General features: G+C 43.2%; 5 protein-coding genes across 7 annotated transcripts; 3 read left to right on the forward strand and 2 right to left on the reverse strand.

Moving 5' to 3' along the window:
- Positions 1 to 127: 127 nt before the first annotated feature.
- LOC132256498 (uncharacterized) lies at positions 128 to 1,561 on the reverse strand. Of its 2 annotated transcripts, XM_059752947.1 has the most exons (3): positions 1,453 to 1,561; positions 869 to 1,122; positions 128 to 718 (listed from the first exon to the last, which is right to left on the reverse strand). In XM_059752947.1, the coding sequence occupies exons 2-3, from the start codon at positions 1,077 to 1,079 to the stop codon at positions 138 to 140; spliced, it is 792 nt and encodes a 263-aa protein (XP_059608930.1). In that variant the 5' UTR covers positions 1,080 to 1,122; positions 1,453 to 1,561; the 3' UTR covers positions 128 to 137. The 2 variants fall into 2 exon arrangements, with proteins under 2 accessions (XP_059608930.1, XP_059608931.1); XM_059752948.1 differs by lacking the exon at positions 869 to 1,122 and having other exon boundaries at positions 1,453 to 1,554.
- Positions 1,101 to 1,650, forward strand: LOC132256500 (uncharacterized). The gene is made up of 2 exons (XM_059752950.1): positions 1,101 to 1,401; positions 1,468 to 1,650. The coding sequence occupies exons 1-2, from the start codon at positions 1,279 to 1,281 to the stop codon at positions 1,648 to 1,650; spliced, it is 306 nt and encodes a 101-aa protein (XP_059608933.1). The 5' UTR covers positions 1,101 to 1,278.
- Positions 1,641 to 17,525, forward strand: LOC132256494 (uncharacterized). Its single transcript, XM_059752941.1, has 5 exons — positions 1,641 to 1,708; positions 12,080 to 12,138; positions 12,202 to 12,396; positions 14,077 to 15,810; positions 15,876 to 17,525. The coding sequence occupies exons 2-5, from the start codon at positions 12,087 to 12,089 to the stop codon at positions 16,949 to 16,951; spliced, it is 3,057 nt and encodes a 1,018-aa protein (XP_059608924.1). The 5' UTR covers positions 1,641 to 1,708; positions 12,080 to 12,086; the 3' UTR covers positions 16,952 to 17,525.
- LOC132256495 (DNA repair endonuclease XPF) lies at positions 1,726 to 26,119 on the reverse strand. Of its 2 annotated transcripts, none has more exons than XM_059752943.1 (6): positions 26,011 to 26,119; positions 22,628 to 22,808; positions 20,432 to 22,145; positions 19,988 to 20,368; positions 19,413 to 19,915; positions 1,726 to 1,815 (listed from the first exon to the last, which is right to left on the reverse strand). In XM_059752943.1, exons 2-5 carry the CDS (start codon positions 22,786 to 22,788, stop codon positions 19,418 to 19,420), a joined length of 2,754 nt encoding a protein of 917 aa, XP_059608926.1. In that variant the 5' UTR covers positions 22,789 to 22,808; positions 26,011 to 26,119; the 3' UTR covers positions 1,726 to 1,815; positions 19,413 to 19,417. The 2 variants fall into 2 exon arrangements, with proteins under 2 accessions (XP_059608926.1, XP_059608925.1); XM_059752942.1 differs by having other exon boundaries at positions 1,727 to 1,815; positions 26,006 to 26,119.
- On the forward strand, positions 23,486 to 25,910 carry LOC132256088 (sodium channel protein Nach-like). Its single transcript, XM_059752271.1, has 3 exons — positions 23,486 to 24,331; positions 25,089 to 25,603; positions 25,661 to 25,910. The coding sequence occupies exons 1-3, from the start codon at positions 23,486 to 23,488 to the stop codon at positions 25,908 to 25,910; spliced, it is 1,611 nt and encodes a 536-aa protein (XP_059608254.1).
- Positions 26,120 to 26,189: the final 70 nt, after the last annotated feature.

Below are 26,189 nucleotides of genomic sequence, written 5' to 3' on the forward strand. Positions count from 1 at the left end.
GGAGATGGCAAGTTCACTTTAACCATAATGATTTACTCTCAACCAATTACGATAAAAATCTTGTGATCCAGAAACAGACAGTAAATTTGAACTCAATTTGCTAAAAAAAAAAAAATACACATTGCAAGGGCCCCTGTTTAGCACTCTTTGTTGAGCAGCATGAGAATCTTCATTTGGATGTCTCTTGCTTGCTCCTTTGTCATGTCTTTCATGCGTGATGCGAGGAAGTCACAGAATTTCTGATCCTCCAGTCTTATGCCGTCGTCCCTCGACGTGCCATTCATCACGCCGGACTGTGATGTCGTTGCGGGTGTGTCTGAGCGATCGGGAAAGTCCCTGAACATCGACTGAGCCCTGCGTCTCTGAGACATCGCGGACTCGCGCTTGATGTTCGCGCCAGAAATATCCAGATCCTCATCACTGGAAATCACTATGCTCTCCTTCGTGTCCATATCATTCACACAGAGGAGTTCATGTGAGCTGGGATGCTCTATCACGATCTGTTCGTCCGCCTCCTCGTCCATGTCGTCCGTGAAGACGCCCGCCTGGCCAGCAGATGTGCTCCCTTCTGAGCCATTTGGATGCTCCAGCACTGCATCGAAGTACGCGAAGTCGCTGAAGTGCTTCCACTCGAATGTTGAATTGCCACAAATTGTCGCCCGCATCTTCACAAGTCTGTAGTATTTCTGCATACTGTAGAACTTCGCCTTGATCCGCACTGGAAGGAAATAACGGTGAAAAATTCAATAAACACGAAATTAATAGCAAAACACGGCGCGCCGCTGTTATACCGAACGCGCCTCTCTGTCAATGGCCTTTTTGTTGATGCAGAAAAAACACAGCAAACCGCCCACAAACACTCACTCACCACGTGAAAACCATTGCCTGAAGATCGGATATCTGTCTTTCAGCTGCACTTCCAGCAGAGAATACAGTCTATTCTGGACAATTCGACTTGTGTATTCAGCACTGTGATAGTTCCACAGCGCCGGGTTTTTCTTATAAAACTCTACCATGAATGACTCCATTTCGTACGACCATCGGATTTTCTTCCTCCCCTTTGGATTCTTAATCTTCATAGTGAACACACGCTTGCACTGGGCCCTGAATACAATTTAACAGCTAAAAAAGGAGAAACTCTCTTAACATCAGGCACCTGATAATAAACATTGATGACTGTTATACTGTCATGCTGTCAGTGCTGTCAGTTAATGGGTAAACATTTTGACGACTCGATGGAGGGAAAATCCGTGGAAAACCATCGAAAATACCAGTGAAATGGAAAAGCCGCAGGGTTTTGTGTATTCTAAGCTGCTCAAGGAACAGCTGCAGCTTGTGAAAACGAAGGAAATCCTCCAGAAAATGCTAAACAGTGTCAATGAGAATCTCAACGCGGCTCTGGTGAGTTTTTTTTTCTCCTCACGCAGATTGTTTACAAATTTTCTCACTCACCCCTTGATCTTCCAGGTTCAGCAGCTTCAGCTGGCATCTGACCAGGAGTCCTCCTCGTCGGCTCAGCACCCACCCGACGTGGCAGCCGAGGAGATCAGCGCCGAACAGGAGGTTAAAGACATCATCCAGGAGACTCTGAATCTGGAAGTTCGCAGTAGAATGAAAATGGACGAGGAGAGCGAAGAAGAATCAGATTAGGCGAAGAGAGACATAAATTACCTGTTCGGGAGTTGCGCTAATGGCCAATAAAGACAAGGTGAGTGATCCCGAGTTCTTCCCACTCAACGTTCTGGACGCTTTCGGACGAAGGCAGCAAAAGTGTCCTCATTAAATCCACTCGAGTGCTTTTCTGGCGATTTTCACCTAATAAACATTAAAGTATTATTCAGTATGTCACTGAATCATTTTCTCTCACACATGAAAAAATGGTGGGAAAAGTAATTGAAGAAATCACAATGAATGGGCGAAGGTGAATTAACTGACTTTATGAATGAGTTAATCCATAAAGTCAACAGAATTGTAGATAGGCGCGTATTCTTGCTAAGCTTACGTTGGGTTGGGATTTCTGAGGCTCTTGCTGAGGGCGAATCGAACGGGAAAAGGTCTAATTTGAAGCTAATTGGTTAAAAAATCGCCACAACAATCTCAACTCTTAAAGCGATAAAAGAGCTCCAAAACTCAATCATCGCTCTAATATTGACATCACTGCACTGTCTTTTATTCGCGAGTTGGTTTTTATACTAATATTGATTGTGCTGTGGTCATTGAACTGACCACACAACACAAAACTATTTGACTGTGTCGAAGAATTTCAAGTGAATCAGCTCAAAATAGGATCTGCTTTGAGCCCCAAAGAAAAATCACACTCTATTATTGGAATGTATACAAAATCGCCAACACTTTTTTTTCTGCATTCACGTGGCTTCCAATGTTTTGTGGCTCTTGTGCAATTATGGCACGCTTTGGAGGAGAAAAAAAATATCTCGAGATCAGCCACACAATCGCTTGTCTTACAAGATCTCTCTCTCACTCATTCTGTCTCTCCCACCCTCGCGAGTCGCGCAAAAGGAAGTTTTTTCCGCAGCAGCAGTCAAAGTGAATGTTTGCAGTGTTAATAAGAACTAGAACTTGTTTGTGCTTCGGTGCACAAATTCATTTGATTGAGGCGAGAAAAAGGCAAAAAGCGGCGCACAGTAGAAATTTCTACAAAAGCACGTCTAGATTGAGAGGTTTCCCAATATTTCAGACTTTGTGCTGAGACTACAAAACACTGTGCGACAATCTGTGGCTGCGTCCGTTGGAATTGAACAACTCTGGCATATTTAATGAGTTCCATCTTTCACTGGTGTTGGGAGAAAGAAAAAAAGACACATTTACGAAGGAGTCTTGCAAAAGATTTACATCAAAATTTGTGCTAATCTGCACAAATGAGGTCCATTTTTCATTGCTTAAGAGGAAAATTAGATGATTTTCGAATTGGGAAATAATATCAAAATTGGCAATTTGATTGGAAATGTGAAGATTAATCAGAGTTCATTTGTGTACAAATTCTGAATAACATAACAAAAAAGTCATCTATTTCCTCTTGTCCATATTTCTTATCGAATTTTCCTTCATCTTAATTAATTTTTATTTCATTTCCAATGGTTCTAACTCAAACTTGAACTTGCTTTTGGCTGAATTCACTGAACAAATCGTACTCTACTGATATTTCCTGAATAAAAGACTATTCTTTGTCTGTAATTTCTAACATATCACTAAATTTATACGAGAAATCTTGAAGAATACGCATAAAATCTTCATATTCCCACATGTTATAAGAGATTTGAAACTGAATTGTTGTCATTGTGTTTTGGGAAATGACAATTTCTGTCCAAAAGCTCTTCTAAAACCTTCTTGATACTGAGAAATTAAGGTCAGTTCCGCGCTCGTCTACAAAACCTTGCAGTCTCTCCAAAATCTTCTACTAAGAATATTTCATGCTTCTCCACTCATCACGATGAGGCATTAGCTATTTAAAAACATGTGATGTATTTGTGGTGAGAAAGACATGAGCATTTCCACGAAAATCCCTCCTTCGGCGCGACTGTCCGGAATTGATGGCCAAACAGAGCCAACTCTTGGCGACCCCTTTTGCTGTATGAGAGATTTACCAATTACTTCACCTTGCCGCGAAGCACATTTTCTCAATTCTCTTTAGTATGGGAATGCAAAAAGCTCTCTCGTGCGCACGCCAATTCCTCCAGTTTCCCACTTGGGTGTGCACGATCAAATTGGGCGCCCTCGTGGGGCTCGCGAGAGTGGGAGAAAGACGTGGTCTGTGCTTTCTGCTCAACACCTCACATCATCAGTTGTAATTCAACGATTTTCTCGCGTTGCCGTGCCTTTGCCCACCTGTGTGCGCTCTTTTTCCCTCGCTCTCCAAGAAATTTCACCTGAATTTCTTGTGCGGTGCTTGTGGCTGTGCTGAGTGCTCGATTTTTGGGATACAAATGCCAACCCTGTGCGGCTAAATCGCAGCTAGAATTGGCCGAAATCGAAGGATACATTTGCTCTTTGGTGTGATTGTTGATTTTGTACTTTGAGGTGCGCTTTTCACGTGTAAGTTTGGCAATTGCAGAGATGCTTTACATTGATAGAGAGTTGGAGTTAAACTATGGGGCTGACCCAGTAAAAAGGTGGCAAAAGAGGCGAGAGAATGGCTGAAAGTGAGAGCATTTTCACTGTTGTAGGGCTCTGATTGTGGAATGTCTTAAGACATACCACATCACCTACATTTTCAAGTATCGTTTAATTGCAAAAGACGCGGAGTCTGTGAAACGTGGTTACCTTTTATTCTTCCATCAAAAATGGTGAGAGTGTGAGCGAGAGAGAGAGAGATTGACAATAAATACCAAATGAGAGTGACTCTTTGGGAAAGTTTGAGAGACTTGGCGAGATGTTGGTGATTAAATATGAAAAGGAAAAAGAAGCATTTAATGAGACAGATGAAATTTTGCAAATATGGGAGAGAAGAGGAAGCGCAAAAAGCATCAATATTTGAGTGCCGCGAGGGAAAAATGATGAGATTTCACACATATTTTTGCCATCATCACTTTTGTTAACGCAAATATGGATTAAATATAAGCGATCTCACGATGAAGTCATGAAAAAAAAAAATTGGAGCATTTTCATCAGTGTAGAAAGTCTCGCCAGTGCGAAGAGAGAGAGAGAAGGAGAGAGATAGAGAGAGTTTCGTGCATATTGGAAGAGAATTCAATTTTGACATTAAAAATTGAATACATTTGCCAATTTATAACGTAATAACCTCTTCGTGTGCCTATAAATTTTAATAGTATTGTCTTATGTTGTAACGCTACAATGAGATATGCTGTATTATGTCACTTTTCGCCTAAAACCCATTGGCTTGACATACAAGCAAAACGTCCAAAATTTATCGAATCTGCATTCATTTTCATTGATCACGCAAAAAGTGTGCGAGTCTCTCTTTCACCGGAATGACCAAAAGAGAGTGATCCATCTGGTATCGCTTCCACATCATCTGGAATTTCTCACTCAAGCTCAAGCTGAAGGAAAGTGATAGTGGATCATTTTGCCCAATGCGAAGTGTGAGTTTGAGAAATGGCGAAATTGTATTGATCTTTTTCCTTTCTGATGGAATAAATTGGCATAATAATTGTAATTCTCACTTGACTCGCATTTGCCATGGAATTTCTCACTTAGAAATTTATTAGATTTTGTCAGTGATTGCAATAATGCCTCGAGCTTTCGAATACTCTGAATTGCTGGATGAAAATCCTTGAAATTGTTTGGTATTTTTTAATTAGCCAGACAAGCGAAATCACCGCCCAAACGCATAGGAGAAATGAGAGTTATTTGTGGTATTAGAATAAAAGTCCCATTGATAAATTTGTAATGTGCGCAAGAAGAGCTCCTCTCTTGCGCAGGAAATCGTGAAAGATATTGCAAAAGGAAGAGCGGCGCGGCGTCTTCATACACTGACGATCACGAAATGTAGGCCCATCTCATATTTCATGGGAAATTAAGCACGCGCTTTCTTGTACAATTGCCACAAATTACCAATGCATTCATTTCGTGAGGAAGTATTTTAGACACAAATGATGAATTTACTAAGTGAATGCAGAATGTTTATTAGCAATTGTATTCAGTTTTGTGCATTTCACACTGATTTCACACTTTATTTGCCACAATGATTCAATTAAGAGACAAAAAAAGAGACTATTAAGGGATGTCGAGAATGTCTCAATATTCGTTGTCTTGTGACAATCCATCAGGATCTTAAAGGAAAATCCTGTGTTGGAATAGGACAAGAATGTTTCAATTATCCTGTGACTGACAGGCTTTCTCGTGAAATCATTTCTGAATTTAAACATTAGTAAACAATGAAGTAATCCGCGGAAGATTAGAATATTCATTAATTATCTCGAGGGCTTTTGTGGCTTTTACACAATTCCTTCTTCTTCGTCATCATTTGCTTTATTAGAAATTCAAATGGGGAGTGATGAGAGTGAATATCTCGGTGAAGCGCCGTCAAAAATCACTTTACGATCGCTTTCAATGGCTCAGCAAGAAATTGAGAAGCTGTGTTTTTGACCACCTGCTTGATGAGCTCTTCAATCAGTTTACAAAGCTGTGCGCGCATCGTTAAAATGAGTGAGAAAAGCTCGGGAATTGGACAAAACACAGGATTTGGTAACAGAAACAGTCGCGTTGAGTGGAGGAAATCATGAGATAATAATTGTAAGTGGTCAGGAAAGTCTTAGAGACGATAATTTTGGGATGCTGAGCGAGTGTTTAGCGAGTTTTGTGTGCTGGTGTGCGCCGAAAAAAACAAGCGACACAGCCTCACGATGGGTCGTTGAATGGCAGAGTGAAACTTTCACTTGTGATATAATTTAATGAAACTGTACACAAAGTACATAAACATGTCTTCGTCTCCTGCATCGCGCGAAAAAGCGGCACATGATGAGCAACGTTTGAGATGTTGCGGCAAGATTTTTCCCATTTCCCAGGGCATTTACTTATTGCCTTCACCATCGCAATACAGAGTCTCTATGTTGCCCAATAAAATTGTATCTTTATTTTATTGATGAATAGAACAAGACACACTTGAGAGGTGTTTTTTTTATTCACCAGCCAGCGAAGATTTCCTCATTGACGTGTCGACGGCTGAGGCGTGACAAATATGCATATAAAAGATTACAAGTTTCGACTGAAAAATGTCCCTCAGACGTGATTTTTGATAGAGAAATTCACCTTGAACGTGAACTTGAGGCGCGATGAATCAGATGATTTTGAAAGTTTTATATGCGTGCGTCTCAGGTGGAGAAAAAAGTCCCACCAATTTGGAATATGATGTCGTTTGGATGTTGCGCGCGGCTCAACTTGAGAGAACTCGTTTTTTGAGCTTTTTCCATGGTGCAAATTGCACGATATATATACCGTCAGTTGTGGTGTGTAAAAAGAGAAGCCAGAGAGAAAAAAACTGATTGAGGTGTGCAGAAAAAAGCCTCGAGCTCGTGTTGACTTAAAACACCGGTGAGTTGCATCTATTTCTTAATGCGACATGACGTTGAAAAACAATACGCGATTGCGGGCGGATCGTGTGTGAGATCTTCTGGAGGGAAAATCTCGCGAGGATTACAGAAAATTGCACACTCGGCGTGATTCTGAGAGCAAACATGACAGTGACTTTTGACTTTTTCATAATATGCGAATCCCATTAAAATTGTTTCAAAATTGCGCCTCAACAGAAGCACACAGACGCTGGCTCAATGCTGGGGCGGGAATTTATGATGAGAAGATGCAGAATTCTGAGAAGTCTAGCAGTCTCAACAATAAATCCGGGATTTTCATGATAAATCCAGAAGCTTGAATAGATTGCCTGGCGAAAAAGAAGTCAAATGAGTTGCAATACTGTTCTTGTTGCGCAACAACAGCGCGCGTTCAATCAACAGCAGATGATGGAATTGTTGGCTCAGCTGTCATTCTTTTTTGGGGATTTTACCTCTTCACACTAGAATTAATTTAGCCTCCATTGTGGCGGGAATAATTGATAAAGTCCAGTCAAAGTCACGCAAAAAAAAACCACCCAGAAAGTCAATCTTATTAGCAAAGCATAGCTTTAGTCATCTTCCTGTGAATTTGACACAAATCTCCGTGAAGCAATTTTCACGGAGAAATTGAAGGTGCAAAAAGTGTTACATTTGTCGTGTCGTGCACAGAGAGACTTCACAGAGCGTGACTTAACCTGTGCACAGACAAATTCAATTAAACATAAATTAATCACAGCGATGGCGGGAATTTTTATGCTTTATTTTACATTGATGTTGTCTCAGTGTCTATGATTGTGGAAAAATATAGGCAATATAGAAGAAATTGAGAGGGGAAAAGTGAGACTTTATAGTAACAGTAAAGTAGTAAATTATCTTGTAGATTTCTGAATAAATTTGCATTCAATTACGTTGTACAAGGACCTCGTTGGACAGTTGAATCATACACACACAGCCTGAGCATACAAATAAGCCCCAATGCATTGGCATTTAAGGCATCTCGAGAAGCGTGCGTGTCTTGTGAATTTACAGACCACGCGGATAAAGCTGCAATTGCACTGCCAAATCCACCAACACTTCAGCCATTCATCATCCCAAAGGCACATTTTGTGGTGAAAATCCACCAAAGATCGCTGTAAATTTCCTTGAATACAGTGTAACTCGATGCCCTTGACATGCGGTGGAAAAACTCAGGGGAAAAAAAAAGTATAGAAAAATTGCTTAAGCACGATTTTGTGAAAAGTCGTAAATCGTTGAATCTCTGATAAATTGATTTATTCCCAAATGAAAACATACTCAATCATCTCCTGAAGACTGGGAATATTGTGACTCGTTTAATTCTTCAGAGTTCTTCATAAGAAAAGAATAACTTTTGACTGTCTTTGCAAATCGCCTTCAAAACACACAAAATGTAATGAATTTATTGAGAAATCGTGATCAAATAGTAAAATCCAATGTGCACAAATGTTCCTAAAACGGAATTACGAGCAATTGGCAAGAGGAAAAGTGCGCACATTCTTCTTGCTCCACATTTCAATTCTACCCAGAGAGAGACATTGAGATAGGCTGGAATTGATTCAAAATGCACTTAACTTAAGATGTGAGGCAAACCAGAAAATTCTGTCTCTTAGCATTGAGTCTGTGAGTGCAATAGAGCTCTGAAAAATATACGGACATATAAATTTTTCCAAACTAATAAATTTTCATTTAGAAAAGTGCGCATTGGAGGTGAAATACAAAACAGTTTGCTGTGTGTGTGTGCTTTAGCAAAATAAGACCATTCACTTTTTTTCCGTCTGTGCATTAAAATATGCTCAAGAAATATTAGCTGCTTGTGTTTCTTATCCTTCAAAAATTGAGCAGCAAATGCGGTCTTGGGAGCGAGAAGGAGAGCGATAGCAATCGTGGCTATTAATGCTGAATACCACACCCTTTGTTGGAGCTCCGCAAGCAAATCTCGCATTTTGCCGTCAACCATCGTCTACACCTCATTTTTTTTTTCTCTCTCTCAACATGGCTCAATCTTGAGCATTTCCAGCGGATTTTCGTCTGTCTAACAACATATCTCACACACTCCCTATAGTCACATTGCTCTATAAGGATTTGTGAAATACCCAACATTCTTCTTGCCTTCAGCGTGTGATCTTTGTCTCTTCTCTCTTTTTTTTTCGGTGCGCGGTCAGCAATTTTTCTCAACTACCTTTTATGTTTCTCTCCTTTTTTTCTCTATCTCACTATATGTCATACAAGCATGTAGAAATGCGATGGAAAAAAATAATAATTTGATAAATGGATTGACACAGTATATGGATTGCCTAAAAGCGTACGCTGTGTTTGGTGAAAAATCTTGCGTTGACTTGACCTTCCATGTGAATTTACAATAGCTCAATTTTTTTTTCCCACTTCTTCATCTCCTTCAAGACGATGTGGAGGATTTCTGTGCAGGCGGAGGGGCATCTATTAATATTTAATTTATACATCAAATAGAGTCATGTTTGAGGTGAACAATTAATGTTTCGTACACCACTCAAGAGCCCGGAGACAACAAACAGACGAAGAAGAGATGAAAAACTGCGTGTGAATAAGCATAAAAATAGACAATAATAATATAGTAAATCATGGTGAGAAAAATCACTCTCTCAGATTCTTATTAACTCATTATAATTACATTACAAATTCTTATGGTGTAACATAGCGCGCATGTAAATTATAGTGTGTGAAGGATTTTTGGTCAAGAAACTCTCTTCTTCCATCTGACAATCATTCACACAAATAATGAAATGTGATAAATGAATGGTGGAAAGAGGCAGTGAATGAATTGTAAATGCACTACACTTTCAAATTGTTGCAATTTCAATACAGCAAAATATTCGTACTCCTCCTGTAAATCGATCAAGCGCTGCTATTTGCTCAACCAGCAGACTTTTCATTGCTTCCATTCCCACAAGATCTCCTATTACGCCTATTACATATTTTTCACATTATTTACCCCATGATTTACTGAGCAAATAAATCATCAATTGACACGAAAAAAGACTATAATTAAGCTGCAGTGCATTGTGTGCAATCGCTGGGAAACTCTGCGTAAAACTCCTTCCTTTTCCTTCAAGCTTTCCATGTGCGCGCGAGCGCGCGTAGAAAAAGTCATGATCGACATGCTTAAGGCCAATTAAAGCTCAAGATGGCACTAAAAAGGCACTAAGATGGGAAAAAAGCGCTGCCACTAATGAAGTAATGATGAGAAGAGGTGCCAAAAATCACACCAAAATGATCTTTCAAGCTTAATTGCAAGCGCCAATTTTCTGCATGTAATTTCTTAAAGGGTTAAAGACACAATTACCCGATCGTCCTTCCTCAATAATATTGAGTACATTCGCGCGCTCAAAGTAAATGCCAATAATTGTCCATTTTATCTTCATTGCGTCGCCGAAATGTGGCTTTTTCTCCCATCATCCAAAGCGACTAATGGATTTTTTTTTCTGCGTGCCGCAAGGAAAAAAAAAGAGTGTTGCTAATTAAAAAGTGAATAATATTCACCGAAGAGATACTCTTGTGCGCTCGCTCTCAATTCCCATCAAATGCTGATGACTGACCCAATAAGGCTCTCTGCCATCAGCAAGCAATATAGTACAGAGCAAAAGTGATCACGATTTCTCTTTCATGTGAGAGAAGATATGCAAGATTGCAGAGCTTTAGAGCACCAGCGAAAGAAGCCACTCGAGCGGGCACTCATTGAAGTGACTTCGCGGTGCTGCTTGAATTGTCTGCACAAAGATGACACCGAAGCACATCGCCTGGGATGCTGTGTAAGGGGTTATTTTTGTCACACTTTTTGTGCTCAGGCGATATTTGTGTTTACAAATAATGTTGACAAGACATTCCTGGCCGAAGAAGTCATGGATATTATTCCAACGGCGAAAAACTTCTCAAGTTCACTCACAACCTCTTGAACACACACACGCAGACAGTTCATAAATGAGGGAGTGACACTGATTACCATGCAAAAGACAAGATATCTTGTTGCTGGATGAGGAAAAAACGACAGAAAAATCATTAAATTCAATCTTTTTTTTTTCTTCATCTGCGACTTACTCGCGTGGACTTTTTCATTGGCTCGCGCGCAATTTTCCTCAGGTGCGCACGATGCATTTCTCAATGCTCGCGCGCACACCTATTTTTCCTCTCAATGGTAATGTGGAGGCATTAGACTGATTTACAATTTCTGCAAACATCCGTTATGGTCAGACGATGCCAGCTATTCCGGGTTGCAGATGAATCACTAATTGAAACACGCTTAGGAGTTTGTGAGTGAAGAGTGAGACGCATGTTAGCCAAGAAAGATTTCCTGCTTAATTGATAAGGCGAGATTCCCACCAGAGCAAATGCTGAAGAGTGAATTCAAGTTGTTTTGCCTCTCACTCTCGCTTTGTTCCATTGCAATAGATTAATTAAATAGTGACCTAGAAATACTGATCAGAATGTTTTCCTATTCAATTTTGGGAATGTTTCAGCAATTTTAAGGCATAAGGATCTTAAAAATTCACTAAAGATTCTGTATGAAATTGGGACTTGTTCTTTTACACAATTATACAATGCTATTCTATGTGTCTAAAATCAATGGTAGGCAAATAAATTGTGAAACATCAAATTCAGCTCATGCTGTATGGCTATTTGTAACACCAGAGGCCACATAATTGATTGAAAATTGGGTGAATTTCGTCTTATTTAACACCCTCTGCGTGATGTTGAAATAGCAAATTAAATTCCTCACGTGATTGATTGTCTCTCTAATAAGGAAATAATTTGCTACAGTCGAATTATTAATTTCTCATACCCAAAAGCTGCGAGTTATTCAATTTCGCATGGCGTGAGATTTATTGTCTTGAATCAATCTGTCTCTCTACCATCATTAATATATGGTTCTTGACTAGCCAGCTTTCATGGGCGCGCTCACAAAGAGACATGCGAGAGAGAGAGACAGAACAAAAAAGCGTCTCCGCAACTCATCCGTGAGTTGTAAATTAATTGTGCAAAAATTATTAATTTCATTGCAGAACAACGATGAACATACGAATAGTGGCGGTGAATTTGTGTCTAGCTGTGCTCCTCAGCGGTGAGTTCACTTGTGCTTCTCAATGGCAATTTGGCAGGTGAGCTGATAATGTGTGTTTTGCAGCGAGCGGCTCGCGAGCGGCCATTTATACACCAGGAGGTCCTGTCTATGTGAATCCTGAGCAGGAGATTCAAGCCACACCGAGCCAGCAGACGATAAATTATGTGACACAAACAGTTTATGGGTTTTTGGATTTCACAACCACAATCGGCAACACCGTGATGCTCTTTTCGCCACAAAGTTCAGCACCGGCTGTGGGTGAGTCTCAAAGTCATGACAATCCTCTCTTGTGACGAGCAGAAACAAGAGAGAGAGAAAAAAACCGACCACACGTTCAATTAAGCATAAGAATTCGGTGCCACACCGAAAAATTGCGAGTAACAACATATCAATTAAAAGCCACTTTACTCTTTTATGACTCACTCTCATATCACTGCTGCGCCAGTGTACGAAAGATTGGCTCAATTCTCACTCTATGCGCGCTCCAGGGACACATGGAGATTTTGGATTAGAAAATGCCTCTTAATAATGAGAATACCAACATTTGGAGTAATTTGCCACATTGCATTCATTAGAGTGCGCCTAATCTCCAACATCTCTTCAACAAAATTTCAGTGGCTTTCAAGCATCAAATTGAGCAAGTCGCACACAGTTTCTTAAAACTATTTCATGTGACTCTGAGAAGTTTCCTCACAATTGTACACACATGCAATTTGCCGAAAAAAAGCAGCACAAGTGAGAGACTTCAGCATTGAATTTCCAACCCTTCACATTGCAATTTTCATCGGTGTTTTGGCACTATTTAGCCAAGCAACTTTATGCACACAAAATACCTCCTCGTGGTGTTCTTTCACCGAATTGTTGCGCAAAATGAAACTATTATAAATTGAAATGCTCGGCAAAAGGTGTGTGTGTGGATTGCATTTGAATTGCATGTTTCACGATATTTTGACGCAAAAATGCAATTAAAATACCCATGATAACACCCACTTTGTTATACATTTCTTTTACAATCGATGTGTGATTATCTAATGGCACTTTCACATCGGAATGCCAGATTGCAACAAGAGAATTCAAGCTGAAATTGTGATTCATTAAATGTAAAGTTCTCTTTTTCAATATGAAGAACAGTCCATGAGAGATTCTTTCAATTGTCCCTGCATGATAAGAGGGCGGGGCATCCAAGGGGGCGTGTCATAGGAAAGTTCAAGGAATAGTAGATAAGACTCTTTCTTCCCTTGATTGGACAGATTTATGCAGAGATTAAAAGTTGTCACATTGAAAAGGCCAGGAAATCCTCTTGAAAAATTGTCTCAGTGTTAACTTTCCATAGAATAAAATCACTCAATCTTGAAAACTCGTGTGAATACATTCGTCAAGCTTGACGTGATTCTCTTCCTGGGCCATTTTTTCCCTCATCCGATTCTTTTTCTAGCTCTCTTGCAGTCTAGACATACTGTAATAATGAAAAGATAGGAATAGTTGATGGCTTTTTTTTTATGTAACAGTGCGGCTTTTTTCTCCAATCTCCTCCCGCTCTGTTTCAATTGCACACACATTCCATTGTCTTTTCCTTTCCGCTTTTGCACAATTTTCCACACCAACGACGAATGTTGTCTGTCGCTGCTTTTTTTGCACAACAATCTCGCACTATTTTGTACCATTGAAGAAATTTCCGACTCTTAATCTCTGTGCGAGTGAGACAATATGTTTTTTCAACTAACGACCATTCTCAGGGAGTTACTCAATTAAATGGCAAATTAATCAATTTTCCGTGGCCTTCAGCGGCACAAAAGGTGTCTCAAAGTTTGCTCATGAATTTATTCCAGAGTGTCTTTCCCAAGACGCCTTGTGTGTGTGTGTCTTTCACTTTGTTGTAAACTCTTGTGAATTGTCGTGTGCAAATCTAATAATGTTCTCTTTCCATCCACTTTGCAGCCCCTTCGAGTGTCGTTGAGGTGAAAACTACGAAGGTGCAAGAAGTGACTCCGTCGAAAGTGGAGGAAGTGACATCTTCCACTGTGCAGGCAGTCACTCCGTCTGTTGTGGAGGTGAAACCTGTGAAAATGGAGGAGAAGAAGCCAGTTGTGGTGACGAAGGAGATCAAATCCGTCGTATCGTCGATCGTGAATGTCATCACGGCGGTGGAACAGCCCGAAAAGCCGTCGATTGTGAGTGTCGTGAATGTCGTGAAGCCAGAAACTGTGGCCACAACATCGAAGACTACACAAATTGTGTCCACGAAAGTCGATGTGATCGTCAACAAGGAGACACACACAGTTGTTCCCACCGTCGTGAGAGATCCTCCTGAGGAAGTTGAGCAGCAGATTGAGGAGGAGGAAGAAGAAGAGGAGGAGGAGGAAGTAGAGGAGAAAGATCCTCAGGATGGCTTGATAATTGAGTCCAGCATTCCGGAGATTAATTCCAATGTCAATTCAGACATTCCCGTGCAGATTCCCAACAACATCGGTGAGCCTGAGTATGACTTCCTCTCGCGTCAGCCGGCTGAGTATGTCGAGGAGACGTACAGAGTGCACAATCTGCGCGGAGGCGGCAAGCCGCACATCAAATCGAGGCCCACAGAAGCGCCCAGGAGAGACAGCTTGCATCCCACGGGATTGGTGACGAAACTGGGTGGCACTGTGGTGAAGGACGGCGTGACGACAATCCACGAAACGAGTGTGATCGGCACTTACATCTCGGGAAAGTACGCCCAAGTGTTGCAGAGCACATCACAGATCTTCCACAATCCCAATAAGGCCAAAATTGCCCCATCGCCGTCGCTCAAGGTGCTGAAAACCGCCGCTCCTGTTGCTCACAAGGCACACAGACACACTGTCGAGGCGACACCGAGTCTGGACAGCTACGAGGACACATACACCACGGCTCCTGGGCGTCTCAGCAAGCGACCAGTGGCTATTCCGCCCACAAGTCCGGGCGATTTCAAGAGTCGCTTCAGGAATCGAAAGTACACGCCAGACAGCGGGCAGGATTACGTTGAGGAAGTGACGCCGGCCGCTGAGAAGGTCACGACGAAGAAGTACAGGAACAACCATCAGAAGTACAATCGCCCATCGTCAGAGGTGAACACAGTTTCTGTCTATCCAGAGACGAGTTCTGTGCCGGCCTTCAGACGGAACAAGGCGTCAAGGCACGAATTCAAACCCACTTCCACAGTGACACAGAACAATGAGGCTCACTCGAGGCGCGGCTTCAAGCCGAAACTTCATCCTACGAGTGTGGACAATGACCAAACGTCCACGAGTCTGTACAAGTTCAAGCTCAATCGCACTCCCGGACGCTGGCAGTACAAGACAACGCCGAAGCCAAGGGTGAACATCCGGAAGTCCACGGATGAGCTGAAGGAAACCGCCACGGAAGCAATCAATGGCGAGGTGAGAGGTGATGATGGCGATCTAGATGGACAGCCTTCGCTGACAGGAGACATCCTGCAGGACGACGGTCGCAATGGGATCGAGAAGCCACTGCCCGTGGAGACACTGAAGGTGGAAATCTCCACGCCGGCGGACTTTGCTGATGTCTACTACGAGATCGCCACCATAAAGTCGCCCTACACTTTCCAAGTGGGCCCAGTGAAGAAGACGCGCTTCATCACAGTCACTTCCACCTTCGAGAAGACCCTAGAGCCAGAGACAACGACAGAGATCACGGGTAAAATCCAATAGTGTGAGTTTAATGACAAATGATTCAGCATTGAATGTGTTTCTCTCTTGCAGGACCTCTGACTGAGAACATCCTGGCCACGACATCTCACTTGGACAGTGAGCACAATCTCCTGGACTCCACCATTGCCACACTGCCTCCGCTCTATCTCAGCGAGGGCGGAGAGACGCCATCGCTGGAGACCCTCACGGAGACCTTCAGCACTTCGCACGTCCTGCTGAAGACGCACATCCTGCCGATTGTGCATAACGAGAACAGCACTGAGCGCCACACTCTCATCCAAACCTACCACGTGACGAGACTCGTCACCGCCACAAAGACACTGCCGCCGATGGAGAGTTACCACTTCGTGCCCAGCAAGACATTCAATGAATTCAACAGTCGCCTGGACGAAGCGGGCTCAGAGCTGCATCTGGAGTTGGAGTTTGGTGACAACAACGAGGAGGACGACGATGACGAGGGTCTGCGCCAGGAGTTGCCCGCCGAGCTGGATCTGTCGAAGGTGGGAACAGATCTGGATTTGCTCGGTCTGGATCGCGTACCGGCATTGAAGCCCAAACAGCCGAAGATCACCAAGACGTCCGTTGAGGTCACCACGCCAAAAGCCACAGAGATCCAGCCGGAGATTCAGCAATTGCTGCGACTGCTAAATCCCGCCGCCGCTGCCAATCTGCCTCAGGTCATCACATCCTCAAAGCCTGTCATCAAGGTGGAAACCGTGTATGATTCTCACGTGATTCCCATCTTCAACGGCATGTCGACGATCTTTAGCACACTCACGCGCCCAATTGGCACGGTGACGAAGACAGACTATGAGTACGAGACGACAACCATCCAGCCGACGCTTCCCATTCAGCCAGTACCCATGAATCCCCTCTTCCCGCCCCAACCGCAATTCCAGGTCACTTCGGCACCCATTGTGACCAACACCGTGGTCACCGTGACGGATAGTAAGATCCTCAAGCTCACATTTGGCGCCAAAACAGCCTACACCACGCTCTTCTCCACTCACGTCACACCCACACTTGTCACCACGTTCGTGACACAATCCGTGCCGGTCGCTCCCAACGCTGGCGCCTTTCCCGGCTACTTCCCCGCCCCCTACGCCCCCTTCCCGTACGTTGGGTAAGCGCCCTCAGCCGTTCACTGCGTGAATAGACAAGTTGATCTTCCGGACACACACGAAAATCGTCCGGAACATCAATTTTCCCATCTCACACTTTCAACTCAATCACATTTCTCAGAGCCATGACAATCTGTCGAAATTTCACCCTGGATGGGAAACTGTGAAGTGCAATTCTGCCATTGTTCTTCTGCATTTCATCACCATTTATGAGAGAGAAAACTCCCTTTTTGCATTTCCGCGAAGATTAGGAGGAAGAATGACAATCTGAACTTTCCGATATGATTCTTATAAACAGAAAAAAAAATTGCCGTGTGATTGAGTTTGAATAGTGTTAAGATATAAAATTGCGATACAAAAACGAAAGAGAAAAAGAAAACATGAAAATTCCACCCAAATACTCGAATTTAATGGATTTCACCTCGTGTCTGAGAGGTTTTGGAGTGAGTGTGAGGAGAGGAAATATAATATGACAAAAAAAAAGAGAAGTTTCTGTAAATAATTCGGTGCTGCAAAAGCTGCGAGAGAGACCTTAAAATACTCTTAAAAAAATGTTTAGATGTTTAAATTGTTAGGAATAAATGAGAAATATTTTCTAAATACCACACAGTCTTTTTCTCACACAGCCCAACGTCGCGGGGAACTCACTGTCGAGGGCGCGCAATTTGCGACTGCACGTTTTATGACATGGTGCGTATATACAATATAATTGATGAAATAAAGCGGTAAAAATGTGGAGCAATCGACCAATTACGTCTGGGCCTCTAAGGTTAAATACTTCTTGTGCGCACACACTTTGCCTTTCCGATGCAAGGAGTATGTATTTTTGTTGTTTGTTGGGGTTCTCGTACAGGAGGCGACAAGCGACCATTTTAAGAAGAAGAAGATGTATAGTTAAATTTGTGTTTCGCGGTGAAGTGAATTCGCGGGAATTTAAATTTAAACAATTCTTTTTTTCACGGATTTTCATTATTTTATTCAAGTTGTGAATGTTTGTATTTTCTTTTGCTCCTGTGAAGCCGCCCACCCTTTTTTCCTATACATATTCGCCCTTCTCTCCTTCTCAATTAAGTGATTATTTTGGTAAATTATTTTGTTTCTAATTCTCTGCTTCACATAAGTATTTAAGACATCTTTTGAATATCTGCTGCAGTCCACATTTTCATTAATAAATTCACACGTGTCTCTTAGAACATTTTTTTTTTCACTTTAAAAGTGAGATGAAAATCGTGGAATCTTGGAAGTAAAATTCAACTTTCTCGCAAAAATTAATGAAATCCATATAGAGTTATTGAATATTATAAAAAAAAATAACTTATCAATCGATTGATCTTCCACTGTCTCCTCATAATCCGAAATAATTTCGATTGTGTTGTCGAAGAGCATGTCTACTTCCGATTCTTTGTCACATCCGGCTTGATCGCGGATCACATCATTCAGCTCTTCATCCTCGTCTCTCAAGACTGCAGTTCTCTCCTCAAACTCATCTCCATTACCGCAGGGCATGATCTTTGCGTAGGAATGATCCCCTGTGAAATACGAGAGCACATTTAAGTCAATCAATTTACACATATTTCTATTCTGAAACTTACATAGAATTGCAATCTCTGGGTTGAGAGATTGGATGAGGTCCAGACTCGCCTCTGGATGAGCCCGGCTCAGCTCTGGAGATGTCCCAACTTTCGTCGGGAAAACTGAAAATTATTATAGATGAAATAATAAAAAAGAACAACCTGCATTGTATATAAATCATTACCTCCCTTCTTCAATCTCCTTCTGCACTTCCACTCTCCCTGCAGAGCTCGGGAAGTGGGGTGGAAATCGTCAGGCAGGAAGTGGTCAGAGCACACTCTGATGATCTTCTTCTCAATACCTGACGACTTCTTCAAGATTTTCCTCCACTTCCTCACCACCTTCTCACTCTCGTGGTGTGGGAGTTGGTGGAAGGAGACGTGGGGATTACATCCCTGGATATTCTCACAGCCAATTGCACTGCAATTCATTTTTCTTCAACTTTTGCACAGAAAATTGACAATTAGAACGTGCGAAATGAATGAACAGTTGGTTTATTGTGACTTCGCGCGAAAAGAAAGTCGCGATGAAAAATAGTATGATCAAAATAACGGCCGAATTTTTCGCTAAAACCTAACCTCAAATAGACGATGTCGCCTCCTGTACGAGAACCCCAACAAACAACAAAAATACATACTCCTTGTTTCCGATGGATTTTTTTTTCGCAATATGCGATTATTTAAATGATACACAACGCGTGGGTGGGAGAAAAGTTAATCGTGTGAAGAGTAACAATGCAGAGAAACGAACTAATTGCACACTGTTGAACTTCTTGAAAGCCATGTTGCAATATCTGCTTTGCACCAGAAATACAAAATGCTCAATCAAAAGCCCCAGCGGGAGTAAAATCAATCGATTTAGAGATCTTCAAATGGGAAAATTATACACAACTCACCGCCTTTATTGTTTCCCTTTCTGGAATTTGCGATTCCTGAATCTCGACTGTGCTGGAAACTTTCCACTTGACACCTCAATTTTGGGCTTTTGTGGCAAATGCAGAATTTCCCACAGCAACTTGGCATTCTCGCCACTGTCGAGTGACTCTTGAAGCTCCTTCTGGCTGGCTCGCAGCAACTCCTTGAAGTCCTTGAAGCTCTTCATGAGCCTGAACACATTCTTCTCCGTCACACCGGGCAAACGAAGTAGAAAATCAGAGATTTCCATGTTGAACTTGTCCAGCACTTCCGTCTCGGCCGCATGAGCATCGGATCCAATCACCGAGCAGAGTTTCTCATCGGGCTCCGGCTTGTTCTGCTTCATCTCGTAGAAGAGCTGCGCCGTGGCGTACGGTGTTGGCGACCACACGATGCGTAGCTTGGGAAAGTGCAGCGTGAGAAGTTGCAATTTCTGCTTTATGTCCGAATTCGAAACAGTGTCATTGGAGATCATGTAGCGATCCTGGACAGAGTGAGAGTATAAAATACATCACAAATTCAAGATCAACTAATCTGTGTAGAAAATCAGTCTTACTTGTAGGTAAAACGGGCGATTCTGGTCGAATTCAATCAGCAGAATTGGCACTGCATAGTTCCTCACCATTTGCGTGCACTGATTGTAGAGTCGTCCAGAGTTTAGAGAACCAATGAGATCAGAAATTGACTTTCGCTCAACACAAACTTCTGGCGTGAGAACATAATCGCCAATTGTGATTGTTATCGGAATCACTTCGATGCCCAATTTGTGAATGAGACAAGGAAGATCTGAGCGAAACTCCCTCATGTCCGTGATCACCTTCATGCGTTCCTTCTTCGACTCCTGCGCAGCATTGCGCCTCGATGCACTCTCGCCAAAGTCCTCATCGTCCATCTGCTGCTCCACAATTTCATCAAGACGCCGCGGAATCACCATCGTCTGCAACAGAGAGACATTATGTAAGCACACAGTTGAGAGACGCTCTCATCACTTCACACTGACCTTTTTCGTCTCGATGAGATGCTCAAAGGCCTGCTTCTCGCGCCTGAGATTCGTGAGATAGCTCTGCTCCTCAATGGTCTCGGCGTGCAAGAGAAAGAACACCTTTATGCGATCCTCCTTGTCACGCCTCAATCTCGCTTCGTGCACTTCCAGCTGCCTAATCGCCGTCACATTGCAGTGGAACATGACCACATACTGTGGATTCAGAGAGCGCAGCGTCGCTTCCAGCGACAGCGGATCACTCGTGTTGGATTTGAACGTCTGAATGCAGACAATCGGCTGAGTGACACACTTCTGGCGATCCACTGTGGGAATCTGCGAGAATCTTCCCGTCTCCATTTGCGTACTGACATCAAGATCTTCACTTCCTTCCACCTCTTCCGCCACACTCATCGTCATAATGTAGGAGTCTTGATAGGCATTCATTGGCTCCTCTTCCACCTCACCCTGAAGCTCTTCCGGATCATTCAGCTCCACTCTCGTCGGCACAGCGCCTTCTGACAACTGTATCGCCTCCATTCCATGCATCATATTCTTGCTCTCGCTCATGTCTTGATACTTCTTCGACATCTTCATCACTTTCACATCATTCTTCAGCGCCATGTGGAGTAAACATCGCTCAGCGCCGAGCATTAGATACTGATTCAGCTGATAGCACGTCTTGTTGTCCTGACAGAGGATCAGAACCACTGCAGACTTGTTTCTCCTCAGTTCACCATTGAGCTTGATGTCATTTGGAATCTCCACACACAGAATATCTGACAAACTTCGCCACTTTGCACCCCATTCAGGCTCAAACTCATCATCAGCATTGAAGACTCTCCTCTTGGACGTCTCGAACATGTGATCTGCCGCATCCAGAACACCCCAGCCAGAGCTATTCATCACATAATCACTGGATTTGTACCTCTTGAGCGCGGCATACAAGGAGATGCAGTCATGGTAGATGGTAGTGATCATCAGGGATCGCAGAATCTTCAGATCCGATATTAGCATCTTGCTCTGTTGGCTCAATTGATGCCACACCGTGTCCAGCTGCAGTTGCAGAATCTTGTGAAACTTCTTCGTCACGCAATTCTCCACCGTGATCTCTTGCATATCGATGTTCGGATTGATCCTCTTCACTTCCTTCACCAGAAAATTCATAATCTCCAGTATATTTGTCTGTATCGATATCATCTTCTGCGTCATCGGGATGTGCAGCTCCACAGTCACAGGCTCGTATCTCTTCAGCGTCGTCTGAATGAGTGACTGAAATCGTGGCCAGACAAACATTTCGCTCACATACAAATTGTGCACAACTCTCTCCACATGTCCAAATCCGAAGGTGAAGGACTCCGCACTGTTGGAGAACGCCTTCACGAATCCTTCACTGTTCCTCCGACGGTACAGCCGAAGGGCGAACGCCTCCTGACACGACTCGATGATCATGTGAGCACGCAGCACGAATATTCCCGTGATCATTTCAATTGGGATGCGATTCTTCAGCAAATCCACCACCAAAATCCTCGTCGTGATGAAGTGTATGCCACCCTCGAGGTACATCTTCTCTCGCTCTCTTGCATTCGTCGCCGATTCGTGTACATGGCGCGAATTCAGCTGACCGCGATAGTACTTCTCCTCACTCTCTGAGCAATTCATCACAATGACGAGATTGGCGGGATCACAGAGCGCTCTCAGGAGGCCCAGTAGCACACGATTGTAGTGAATTCCCCTGAAATCATTGCATGAAAAGCACATCTCAATGTCGCGACGGCACAATCACTAAAGCCATTGCATTGGACAATTGATTCACTCAATCGACGGAAATATCGATTGAAATCGAGGGGTTTTGAGAGAATGTCAAGCTAGAAATTATACCCAGTTGCAATTTCCCAGCTCTTGGCATTTATCTCATAAGCCCCGCCCACTCTAAAGCTCCGCCCAGACCAATTCAACGAGTGGTCAGAACTAATCAAAAGAAACTCCAATTATCTAATATTATCTTTTTGTAACTTTCAGTTACTTTTGTTAGTATTTGTGGTACTTATTTAAAAGAAAAAAGTAGAAAGAAATATTGACCCCTGAATAAATGTGCTCAAATCGTGAAATCAAATGCAGCAAATTGACTGTCTTTGAGGATTTTTTGCCCCCAATGGAAATAATATTGATCAGTTGCACCTCTTTTCTGATTTCGCTAATAAATCTCCCACTCACTTGGCACAAATGACCAATCCATCACTGTGATGCAGATCAATTAGCATTTGCCTCTCGTACTCCAGCAATGCGCCGTCCTCGCTCTCCTCCTTTGTTGCATCTCTGGCCATCGCTGTGGCCGTTCCACTGCCGCCAGCCTCATCTTCCACGAATGTTGACATCGTTCAGCCGTGCAGTAGCGCTGGAGAGAGCAAAAATACACATACACACATATCATATTGATTGACCAATTATCTCGTCAATTATTCATGTGAAATCGCACTGCTCATTTGACCACCACCAAAATCAAGACCAAAATAGTGTGACAGGGTGAAAAGAGAGTGCTAAATGCCCTCCAATTACATCTCGACGCACTTCAGCGTCGAGCAGCGCAATCACGCGATCATGTAAAATGCCATAATTCAATTGATCACGCCTCTATTCTGCATGTTCTCTCTTAAGAGATCTCAAGAGATACACTTTGCAATTATGTAAAATACTTTACCAATTAATATTCATTCACCATCGCAAGATGGTGTTGTTAATTTAGTAGAGCAATTCCTTTCAATTTCATCAAAGGCATTCAATTTCATCGACAATTCATAATTAATTCTCGTCAAAAGACCACCGAAGGCCAAGAAACTCTCGCAACAATCACTATAGATGTGAATTTAGATGTGTTTATGTTTATTGTCAGAGAATCAACATCAATTGGAGACATTCTCTCTTGAATATTTCCTGAAAGACTACTCTGCCATTAATACGAGCATTCAATAAATTCACTTTGCCTCCTATCTATTTACCCGATGAATCGCGCCTCATCAGGAAAATCCATTCAACATTGGGGAAAATTAGTCTATTTGGGGATTTTCTCACGAAATGACGACCGTGAAGAGAGTCAAGGTGACACCAATTGAGAGCATTAGCTCCAAATTGGAGCCTGTGAGCAAGGAGAAATTTCCGGACAAGCCTCAAGATCCTGTTCGTTGGCTAATCAACAGATTCAAGCTCTTCTGCTCCGTCACGGCCCTCCATGGCTTCGGACACATTGTGCGCGATGACAATTCGCTGGCAGAGAAGATCTTCTGGACCATTTGCACACTGACATCACACGCCACGGCCTTTGTCCTGCTCTGGTTCTCCTGGAACTGGAGCACTCTCACGCCTGTGGTCACGGTGATTGAGAGCACACATTACGCCACGTGGAATATCCCCTTTCCGGCAGTGACGATCTGCAATCTCAATAAGATCAATGCCAAGAAAGCTCTGGCGCGCGCCACAGCCATGCGACGACCGGACAATGTGTCGGCCGAGGCGCTGGCAGACATGTTCCACCAGCTGACCATCTTCATGGGCTACACGCACGAGTCCTCGGACGATTTCTCCCTGATTGACGAGACGCTGGAGATGAACAACGTGACGGTGTTCCAACTGCTGCAGGAATTGGCGCCCACGTGCCCAGAAACCATGGACAGATGCATGTGGAAGGGCACTCAGACGCGATGCGACACTCTCTTCCAGCCCATCAACTCCACGCTTGGACTCTGCTGCTCCTTCAACTACTACGCCGCCGAGAAGATGAATTACCCCGCCAAGCTGCTGCACAGCATCCCCAAGCAGCCGCGCAGAGTCACCGCTTGCGGCCACCAGACCGGACTCACGGTGATCATCGCGGCCAATCTAGAGAACTACCACACCACAATCCTCGGCAGCTCGGGATTCCGCGTGAGTAAATCACTTAGAACAACATTCTTGAGACTAACAGTGTTCTTGAAATTATCTTTAAAAAGAGTCAGGAAAAGGTTAAAATCGATAACAAACAGTTTTCAGTCCTCTTTTACTCGGATGTTACGATGAAATCGACTCAATTTCAGTCAGAGTTCAACTCTTCATTGATCACACGCGATCGCCAGATCAGCTGGAAGCCCATAAATAACGATTGACACGCGACCGAGACACCCAATTAATTCTGCACAAGGATACATTGACACCTTGAAATCCAGCAGATCGAGCGATGTGATCAGTGAGATAAATGGATTTATTGTGATCTCGCTGTTCTTGCGCGCGCGGCGCCCCTTCGAGACACCCCAATGACGAGAGCCTATTGTCCACGCACAATGAACAGTAATTCAATTTGACGTTGTGTTTAGATCCTCATTGATTTTTTTTCCGCTTCCATCGAGACATAATTTTGATTGAACGAACAAATTCCGCTCATTTTCCTCATTCTTTTCTTCTTGCCTCACGCTGTGACGCTCATGGATCAGAAGAATGGCCAGAGATTGCTGGTGTACTATTTAGCATAAGTGATTTTCAATCAATATTGCGCAGAGCGTGTGGGCATAATTAATTCGGTAAATCTTATCTTGATGCAAAGAAGAATTGTTGAGAAGAAAATTCAAGTCAAAAGTCCCTCAAAATAAGCTAAGTTTCGTGAATTAATCCTCTAAAGTCCTCAGCAAAGCTCAACTCTCGTTTGCAGATCATGATTCACAACTCCTACGACTTGGTGGATGACAATGCAGAGACGAAGATCATCGCTCCACGCCTTGAAGCCTTCTTAAGCGTCGCTCCGGAAGCCACTTACGCCACAAAGGACGTGATCGGACTGCCCGTGTCGGTGAGGAAGTGCTTCAATCCGACAGAGGTGAGAATGTCCACGGTCGTGAAGTACTCCTACCTCAACTGCATGGCGGAGTGCAGGAGTGAGATCGCCGAAAAGTTGTGCGGATGTGTGCCGCCGAACATGCCCAACAACGGCTCCAGGCGCTTCTGTCAGATGCGTGACTTGGCGTGCATTGTCAAGCACAAGAACATCTACAGCGGAGCTGCGCCGGGATTCAACATCACGCTCAGGGAGCCGGGAAAGGATGAGTGGATGGAGGAGACGCTCACGGTGTGTCCTTGCTTGCCGGACTGCGAGTACGTGAAGTACGGAACGGAGATCACAACTGGAGCGTTCTCCAGGAACAATTCCTTCAACGCTGTCAGCTTCTTGTGAGTCCATCTCTTAGGCAGCTTGTCTGGGATGATTGCTGATGATGTTTCTTTCAGCAAGGACATCAATCTCGACGACAAGGCGCTGGTGCACGTCTTCTTCCAAGATCTCGTCTCGACACGGTACCGGATGGACATGAATCAGAACTGGCTCAGTTGGCTGGCCACAATTGGTGGGATTCTTGGCCTGTTTCTAGGCTTCAGCATCGTGACGGGATTTGAGTTTATCTACCTCTTTTCCCTCAGAGTTTTCTTTGATCGTTATGCAGAAAAACACCACCAGAAAATTGAGCCCCCAACGAAGTGAGGTTAGATTTGACACACAAACAGCACAGAAAAAGGATCACAAAACCGCACAATAGCGAGGATTTCAATAAATAACAGATTGAAAGAGAGACTCACCGTACTTTTGTACAATTTGCAGCTGAGATTATCACTGATATTCACAGAAATTGAGTATTTTTGCGCAATATAAATTTATCCCGGGAAGATTGGTAAACATTCAACAGACCATGGAGAAACACTCCACATGTCGCAGAGGGGAAATCTAGTACTGCGCTCAGCTGATTGCCATTGTTTTGGGAAC

The sequence above is a fragment of the Phlebotomus argentipes genome, unplaced genomic scaffold, assembly GCF_947086385.1.
Source record: "Phlebotomus argentipes unplaced genomic scaffold, Phlebotomus argentipes genome assembly contig_5, whole genome shotgun sequence".
In the NCBI taxonomy this organism is placed as follows: Eukaryota; Metazoa; Arthropoda; class Insecta; order Diptera; family Psychodidae; genus Phlebotomus; species Phlebotomus argentipes.

Excerpts from the sequence above, each read along its gene's own strand:
- LOC132256498 (XM_059752947.1), bottom strand. The coding sequence starts at position 1,079 with ATGAAGATTAAGAATCCAAAGGGGAGGAAGAAAATCCGATGGTCGTAC. Across the intron at positions 719-868 it reads CAGGCAATGGTTTTCACGTG|TGCGGATCAAGGCGAAGTTC; the intron begins GTGAGTGAGTGT and ends ATTTCCTTCCAG.
- LOC132256500 (XM_059752950.1), top strand. The coding sequence starts at position 1,279 with ATGGAAAAGCCGCAGGGTTTTGTGTATTCTAAGCTGCTCAAGGAACAG. Across the intron at positions 1,402-1,467 it reads AGAATCTCAACGCGGCTCTG|GTTCAGCAGCTTCAGCTGGC; the intron begins GTGAGTTTTTTT and ends TTGATCTTCCAG.
- LOC132256494 (XM_059752941.1), top strand. The coding sequence starts at position 12,087 with ATGAACATACGAATAGTGGCGGTGAATTTGTGTCTAGCTGTGCTCCTC. Across the intron at positions 12,139-12,201 it reads TCTAGCTGTGCTCCTCAGCG|CGAGCGGCTCGCGAGCGGCC; the intron begins GTGAGTTCACTT and ends TGTGTTTTGCAG. Across the intron at positions 15,811-15,875 it reads GACAACGACAGAGATCACGG|GACCTCTGACTGAGAACATC; the intron begins GTAAAATCCAAT and ends TCTCTCTTGCAG.
- LOC132256495 (XM_059752943.1), bottom strand. The coding sequence starts at position 22,788 with ATGTCAACATTCGTGGAAGATGAGGCTGGCGGCAGTGGAACGGCCACA. Across the intron at positions 22,146-22,627 it reads GGATTGGTCATTTGTGCCAA|GGGAATTCACTACAATCGTG; the intron begins GTGAGTGGGAGA and ends CAATGATTTCAG. Across the intron at positions 19,916-19,987 it reads ATCGCCCGTTTTACCTACAA|GATCGCTACATGATCTCCAA; the intron begins GTAAGACTGATT and ends CACTCTGTCCAG.
- LOC132256088 (XM_059752271.1), top strand. The coding sequence starts at position 23,486 with ATGACGACCGTGAAGAGAGTCAAGGTGACACCAATTGAGAGCATTAGC. Across the intron at positions 24,332-25,088 it reads TCGGCAGCTCGGGATTCCGC|ATCATGATTCACAACTCCTA; the intron begins GTGAGTAAATCA and ends TCTCGTTTGCAG. Across the intron at positions 25,604-25,660 it reads TTCAACGCTGTCAGCTTCTT|CAAGGACATCAATCTCGACG; the intron begins GTGAGTCCATCT and ends TGTTTCTTTCAG.